Below are 8,547 nucleotides of genomic sequence, written 5' to 3' on the forward strand. Positions count from 1 at the left end.
GCAAATTGCCCAAACAATTTGTATCGTCTTATATGTGATTATCTAACAAACAGAAAGGCATACATAGAATACGCAGACATAAAAATGGAAAGGGACATGACTATGGGGTGTCCACAGGGATCCTGTTCTGGACCCATTTTTTGGTCAATTATATTAAATGATCTCTTGAAAATCAACACATTATCAGAATCAAAAATAACAGCTTTTGCTGACGATATAATGGTCATCTGTTCGGCAAAAAGCAGAAAACAAATAGAAATAAAATGCAAAAATATACTGGATAAAATAGAGAAATGGGGAAATGCAAACAAACTTAAATTTAATCCAGAGAAGACAAACGCCATAGCCTTTACAACATGCAAAGTGGCAAAAAGGCAACCCACAATTAAAATGCAAAATAAATCGATTAAATGTGTAAACCAAGTCAACTATTTAGGAGTAACAATAGACAACAAACTTTTCTGGAATGAACACCTAGAAACAATTAAGAAAAAAGTGGGTAACTTATTTCAAGAAATAGCGAAAGTAGCACGTAAAGAATGGAGTATAGGTGGAAGGGCTTTAACACATATTTATAAAGGTGCTGTAATCCCAATTGTTACATATGCTGCCCAAATTTGGGGGAAGAGGATGGAGTTGACACACATGAAACAGAAAATAAATAGCCTACAAAGAAAAATGCTATTAAGAATTACTGGAGCATACTGTACTACATCCCACGATGCACTCTGTGTACTGGCGGGCCTAATGCCTCTGGATTTGGAAATTCGACAGCATAGTGACACAAGAAATATATTAAAAGAAAACAAAACTCATAATGATTTATTGAAAAAAGAGGACGAGCTAGAAGCAGATATGAAACAACACCAAAAATTATTAAGATATGAATGGGAGAAAATATATATATAAAGAAATAAACTATCGGGATAAATACAGAATCTATACAGACGGATTGAGATCCTCGGAAGGAGCGTCGTATGTTGATTACTATAGAAATATCATAAAAAAATCAAGTGGGAGCAGTATCATAAAAAAGTCAAGTTAGATAAAAGATGCACAAATTATCAAGCAGAATTGGTAGCAATAGATCACGCAATTAACTGGATAAGTCGAAGAAAAAAAAAATTGCACTATTTGCACAGACAGCCATGCTGTATTAAAAGCTTTTAATGATGGTAACAATAAAAGTGAACTAATAGATACCACGTAAGACGAAATATTTTGAAGAGTGATAATATGCTTGTGTTCAGCTGGGTCAAAGCCCATATTGGAGACCAAGGAAATGAAAGAGCGGACAGTCTGGCTAAAGAGGCTAGTTATCTAAAAACAAAGGAATCATACAGAGAAATATCTACAAAAGACATTAAAACTAAAATCAAAAATAGATACATATTACAGTGGCAACAACGGCGGGAAATAACTACAAAAGGAAGGGAACTCTTTGAATACATACCAGATATTAACCAGAGGTTGAATAAACATCTACAAATTGGACACAAATTCACAAGATTCGTGACAGGACATGGAAATTTTGCGAAATATCATTATAGATTTAATCATCGAGATGATGAAAACTGCGGGATTTGTGGGGTAAGTGAAACACCCACACACATCTTATTTGACTGTATGCAATATGAAAAAGTAAGAAACGAGTTAAAATTACTTTGTAATAAAAAAGGTTACAATTGGCCTATTAGGGAAAGTAGCCTTATAAATAATGTTAACATATATTATTATTTCAATGTATTTATTAAAACTTGTTATAAAAACAGAACATAAAAATTTTTCTCATAGTTCATTGTCAAACTAATGACATTAAATACTTTACTCAACAAAAATATAATTAATGTAAAAAATAGAATTGTCGGGTATTAATGTATTGCCGGTACGACCGCGACTATGTAATCATAACTACCTGCAAAGCATATGCGAAGCAGAGTTAATTAAAAGAGGAGTACATCAAGCCAGTAGCATTTAATGCTACAGGTCAGAGGTAGTGCTCCACTAAATGTAAAAAAAAAAAAAATGGTTGGAGGCTATCTCTGTTGTGAGCGTTCCCACTTCGCGATACAAAGTTATTGAGTGTGGGAGCACCCCTGTTGGAATAGGCGTTCGCTAATTTACGAATAAGATGTTTTTGTAACCATACAATTTAGCTATGTCCTCAAGGCCTTTAAGCTCTTTTAACGTGTCTTCGTAATTCGTGCCTTGGGTAAAAGCACGTTTGGTTAAGGCACGAAAGGCAGCTATTTTGTAGATATATGGGTCGTATGAGTTCGCAGGTATAAAGAATGGAAGGTGAGATGGTTTATAATAAATATTGGTATGGACAACTGCTTATAATACTGATATTGAGACCTAAAAAGCGTGCTCTTGAATTGCTAGCTTGTTCTAATTTTATGGAAAGTCTATATGAGTTGTTATTCGTATGTATAATTTCAATTTTCTTTCTTGGAGATGTTCCACTAATCTATTAAGAACTGTTACTTGGTTTTGGAATCATAAGCCTCACCTTCTATAATGATTTGGTTAAAGAAACTCTGTCCATTTGCCCTTACAATGATGACAAGACATGACCCAGCTTCTTTGCTTAGCTGTCAAGGCATGCGCAACGTAATGAGCACACATCTTCCTCAAATGTTCTCTTAAAATGTGACAAACAGATTTTGGGGATGTTCAAATTTTAGCTGTCATTTGTGATATTCTTTAATGATTATTCTTTGCAACTCAGAGATGTCAGCAGCATTTTCTTTAGTTCAAGTCAATGTAGGACATCAGTTTTCTTATCATCTATTGACTTTCTTTTATCATGAAACTACGAATACCACCTGAAGATGTTAGATCAGTTTAGAGACTCATTACCATATACTTTTTATACTAGTTTTAAGTGTGTTATAGTCTAAGGTGGAACTTAGACTATAACACACCTTAGTACTGTATATGAAGGTACAGTACTAAACACACCTTACACACTTTTTCAGCTAAGATTTGATATGCTGTAAAAAACACGGTGTCTTTGTAGCCAGTAGGGTTATTTATTTTAGTTTTATACTTTATTGTATTTTAATTCAATTGGAGATCGAAAATGTTAGTAAAAAAACTTTCTGGAAAATAATTTAAGGCTTTTGAGTGAAGTATAGGCCGCCTTTAAATAAAAATTTAATTGTAATTCTCAAATTCACTTTTTGAATCTATGACAGCAATAGAAACAGTTTGAAGTGTGTTATAACTTGTAAGTTTCTGAAAATACGCTAATGAGACTCTTCAGATGAACAGACATACTTGCATGGCCAACATACATAAGTAGAGTTCTCATCACAACTACAGTAGTGTTGTGATGAGAATACTGTTCTGGAAATAAAAATAAAGTCTTAAAACTTATGGACTGTACTATGTATGTAAACCAACTTTTATGTTATGGTGTTTATATTTCAAATTATTGTAATTAAAGTATCCTTAATCAATACTGTCTAGAGAGAGATTTAGAAATACAAATGAACCGAATCTAGTATGGGACTTTTCAGGATATGCAAAAGACATTTTCACAAAATTAAAATTAGTATAAAAAATGAACTATTACAGTAGAGCCTCGAAAACTCGGCACTCGATAACCCGGCACTCCGGACAACTCGGCCACACCCTGGCAGGGCAAAAAAAAATCCTTAGTTAATTAATTTTCATGATAAAGACAGCTTTATGCCTCATAAAGTATTTTTCTGAGGTCTGTCTTATCAGGTAAATTACTGTACACAGTGTATTCATTAATTTTCATTTTCATGTAATAAAGGCTCTATGCCTTCATAAAAGACGTAGGCTACTTTTCCTTTGTTTAAGGGTATTTGGGCAGTTTATTCTCTGTTGTATTCTCAAGTAAACAATACATACAAGTACAGTACAGTATTTTCTGAGGAAACACTCATACTTATTTTTTTTAACCCCATTCCCGATAACCCGGCATTTTCACAAACTCGGCCACCCTTCGGTCCACATTAGGCCGAGTTTTCGAGGCTCTACTGTATTGCCTTTTGGTACTGCAAGCAATGAAAAAGTTTCCTTTGCATAAGCGTATATGTCAACCAAGTTCTGGATATAAAAGTGATTTACAAGTATTGAGTGTATTCTTATCAGCTACTAGGACCATCACCTTACCGGAACATGCATTTCTTGTAAAGCAGTTTTATGAAAACAACAATGCTATTTGTTTATGGGTGCACTTTGGAACTTTGCAGTCATAAGAATTGATGTCGAGGACCATTGTCTATAAGGCTCTCAAGAGAATGATCACTTCATTCAAAGAAACTGACATCTGGAAGTTCAACTCAGTCACGGTGCAAACAAGTCATTGAAGATACATAGATGTTGAACAATTTGTGGATAATGTTGCATGCACAGTGTTATGGCAGTTGGGTGCATCCTGTGGCGTAATGTGGAAGGTACTGGTTGATGCATTGTTATCTGCATAAGATCAGCCACAAGTCGTTGCTTCTTGTTTCTAAGAGCCGCCGCAAACTAGGGCTTTGCGAGAGCAAACACGCTAGCAAACGTGCGCTAGACAACCGATGACGTCGAAGGCTCCGCCCATGTCTTCTTGCCCACGCTGTTTTTCCTTCGCTAGCGCAGCGATACGAGAGTACGCTCGCTGTTCAGATATTTCAACAACTAGAGTATTTACGCTAGCAAAAGAGGACGGGAAAAATGGATGACAACATAAACATGTCACATATCGAAAAAGAAATTATAGAATTTTATCGATGTACGTAAATTACATGATTAATACATTCAGTATTGAAAAGAAAATAGTATAACCGTTGTATGTAAATAGTAATATACAGTATAAATAGTTTTCGGCTAGTTAAGCCTAGTTAGGCTTAACTAGTAAACATGTTTTTTCCATGCTGTTTCAAAGTTCGGAACGAAAACTGACTGATTACAAGTATAGGTTATAATAAAATCTTGTTCTATAGCCAATCTACATCTGTGGAATCCACGTCATGTGGACTACGTTACGCGAGCAAACGTTGTGTAGTTTGCGGCTGCTTCGTGCTCGCGTAGCTTACCTAGCAAAAATGGCTCAAAGCATCATGGGAAAAAAGGCGGGGCTTAGGAGCGCGAGCGAGCGTACGCTAGCTTTCGCATCCTGTAGTTTGCGGCGGCTCTAAAAGGAAAACCCGACAGACCTTTGCGAGTGTGGAAGTGGATATGTTGGGGCCAGGGATGGAGAATCTTCCATGAAAAATAGTATTCACTGTTGCATTTGGGCCACACAAAATCTCATGTTTTCTAGCAAATGCCATTGCCCAAAGTTAGTCAGGTGTGGATTCATAACCATAATTATCTTTGGACTATTATTATTTAAAGAAGCTAGTTCCAATTGGTCTGTAGTGTGCTTTATTACAAACCATAAATACAAGATATTCTCAACACTTTTATCATAACCCAGTGATACATCCGGTATTTAATTTTGGTAGAACAGAATTGAAGTGATAAAAAAATTTTAGGGCGGAAATTTTATTGAGTTTACATTATGCGACGACTAGTTCATAAGTATTGTAGTATAGAAATAGAAGACATGACACAATATAAATGAAAAATAAATTTTAATTAAGAAAATATTTTTGGAAAAGTTTCTAGTGTTTATCTTTGGAGGTTGTCAGATTCCTTGGCTCTCTCTGGGTGCACCACTGCCATAACCCAACTGAAACAGCGACAATGCTTTGAGTCAACCGCTTTCATACAAGATGGAGTGCCTTCATATATTGGATATTGCATACAGCAGTTTCTATGACAACTAGTAGCCCGGGCCTCCTCCTAGTGGGTGTTCTAGTCATTCCATGGTATAAGTAATAAATTCATATCAATGGGGAATGTTTTCCCCTTTCCGTGGAGGAATTTCCCTCCCACGGAGGAGGGAAATTTATTCCCCCGTGGGGAACAGAGTCGAGGATTACTCTCCCCCCATGGGAAAGGCGTTCTAGCAGCAGCAATGTCATTCTGTGGTATAAATACATTCATTTTATAATAATAATTCTACTAATAATATGACTGTTGATTAATATTTGTTACGATCTGACTCCTCTTTAGATGATAAACTGGCTCTGAAAAGAGCCTTTTGTTGTCATAAGAATTTTTAGCTCTGCTTTTACATTTTTATTTTTTTCGACTTTCTACATCTATCATCATCCTCATCGTCCTTTAAAGTAAACGAAACATGTACTTTCCTTTTCGTTTTGAAATTAATTTCTATGACAACTTTATCCTCTTGTTGGTTATTTCTTTCTTTAGCTTGTAATTGACTCGATGCTTCGTTTCTTTCCTTTCCTTCTGATGATTTCCCTTAGCTGTTTCCCATCTTCAATTTAACGAATTCTAAAGTCGAATGATGTTCGAAAATTGATTTTTTAACATTTCGAATGTCTCATCACGTAAGTCGATGGAGATTCAAATTTCGAATATAGTTAATGTTGATTTTAGTAAATTATCTTTTTAAAAGATTAAGAATTTGTTTAAAAGTGGTGCCGTTGGAGACTACACACCTGGGGCCTTAGTCTCGAGTTTTTCGTGTTACAACTCCCAACGTGTTGAACGTGTCACGTGGTATCATCTCGCACTCTGACGTCAAATTGGTAGTCTCGAGTTCTAACTCACGTGCTTTCCCATCTCACCATGCGAGTTGCTACTCACGTTGAGTCGAGCATGCGAGATCGCTACACGAAAGCAAAAATGGCTGACAGATACGCAATTCTTATCGCTATCGAAGAGTTAGAAAGAGCCGAAAGACGTTGTTTGAGAAGGCAACGAATTTTTGGACCACGTGCCTTTGATCTTCACGAAGAACTTTTTAGATTATTTAGGCTTTCCAAAGAAGTGGCATCAAATTTAATAAATACACTTCGACCGACACTGAAAGAACAGACTAGAAGATCGGCATTAAGTGTTCAAACTAGAGTTAATACAGATATATGAATGTGCTAAATATTCAGTTATTAAGTTTAAATGATATTACAATATACGTATTTAAATATCTTCCTCTAGTAATAATAACATGAGTAAAAACTGCATACATTGCGTGTCACTATAAATTGTAAACATTGTTAATTTTAGTAAAAAAATTAAATCTTTTAGAATTAAAATCTTAATGTAATCTTTAAATTTATATTAAGAGTATTGTGTAATAGTATTTTTTATTCTGAATGAATTATTGCTAGCATTTATAAGTAAGTTTGATTCTGTTTTATCATGTATTTTATTACTGTTCATTAGGTTTTAGCAGCTGTAAGATTTTTTTGCCTGTGGTTCCTATCAGTTAGGAATAGGCCAAGATTTTACTCTAAATATTAGCCAGAAGTCAGTAAGTCGAGCTATTAGAAGTGTTTCAGTAGCTATAAGGGATAAGTTATTAAAGGATTGGGTTAGAATGCCATTCAATATACAAGATCATGCACAATTGAAACAGCAGTAAGTGAATTAACAATATTGTGACATTCTTAATAATAATAATAATAATATTAATACCAAAAATCAACATGTCAAAGGCAGTAGGAAAAACACTAGATTATGTAAACACTCACTTACTACCAAACTACAAAGTTAGGAATTGGACTTCACCTGGCAATGATCAGTTGCATGGATTTTGGCTTAAATACTTGACCTCTCTNCACAGCAGACAAAGAATCAGTATAAGAAAACTACATTACAAGCTAGAGCTGATAGCTGGCGTAATAAGGCGTTACATGGACAGTTCCTGGACAAAATTGAAGGAAAGGTGGATAAAGAAAGAACCTGGTTATGGCTTACCAATGGAGCATTGAAGAAGGAGACAGAAGGCCTGATTTTTGCAGCCCAGGAACAAGCAATCAGAACAAATGCAATTAAGGCAAGAATTGAAAAATCTGCTGATGATCCAACATGCAGATTATGTAAAGAAGCTGATGAAACTATTGATCATATTCTCAGCTGCTGCAAAAAAATTGCACAAACAGAATATAAACAGAGACATAATTCTGTGGCTAAAATGATCCATTGGAACTTGTGCCACAATTATCATATACCTACAGGGAAAAATTGGTGGAAACATAATCCCGAAAAAGTAGTTGAAAATGAATGTGTCAAAATACTATGGGACTTCCGGATCCAGACTGATAAAGTTCTGGAACATAATACGCCAGACTTCACGATTGTGGAGAAGAAGAAAGTGTGGATTATAGATGTCGCCATACCGGGTGACAGTAGAATTGACGAAAAACAACAAGAAAAACTTAGCCGATATCAGGACCTAAAAATTGAACTGCAACGTCTCTGGCATAAACCAGTACAGGTGGTCCCAGTGATTATTGGCGCACTGGGGGCTGTGCCAAAAGATCTTAGTCAGCACCTACAAGCCATAAATATTGACAAAATTACTATCTGTCAGTTGCAAAAGGCCACCTTACTTGGATCTGCTCACATCATTCGAAGGTATATCACACAGTCTTAAACGCTTGGGAAGTGTTCGACTTGTGGTTTTATGTTAACCAGCATTTCTACCCTATTTGCTGTGTGGACATTGAA

At 35.5% G+C, this 8,547-nt stretch overlaps 1 protein-coding gene across 1 annotated transcript; it reads left to right on the forward strand.

Annotated features, from left to right (window-relative positions):
- Window positions 1–1,236: 1,236 nt before the first annotated feature.
- On the forward strand, window positions 1,237–8,473 carry LOC111637209. Its single transcript, XM_023382649.1, has 2 exons — window positions 1,237–1,590; window positions 7,661–8,473. Exons 1-2 carry the CDS (start codon window positions 1,237–1,239, stop codon window positions 8,471–8,473), a joined length of 1,167 nt encoding a protein of 388 aa, XP_023238417.1.
- Window positions 8,474–8,547: the final 74 nt, after the last annotated feature.

The sequence above is a fragment of the Centruroides sculpturatus genome, unplaced genomic scaffold (genome assembly GCF_000671375.1).
Source record: "Centruroides sculpturatus isolate CEXI.00-Female unplaced genomic scaffold, Cexi_2.0 scaffold1000, whole genome shotgun sequence".
NCBI lineage: Eukaryota > Metazoa > Arthropoda > Arachnida > Scorpiones > Buthidae > Centruroides > Centruroides sculpturatus.

Coding starts and splice junctions, on each gene's coding strand:
- LOC111637209 (XM_023382649.1), top strand. CDS start 1,237: ATGCTTGTGTTCAGCTGGGTCAAAGCCCATATTGGAGACCAAGGAAAT.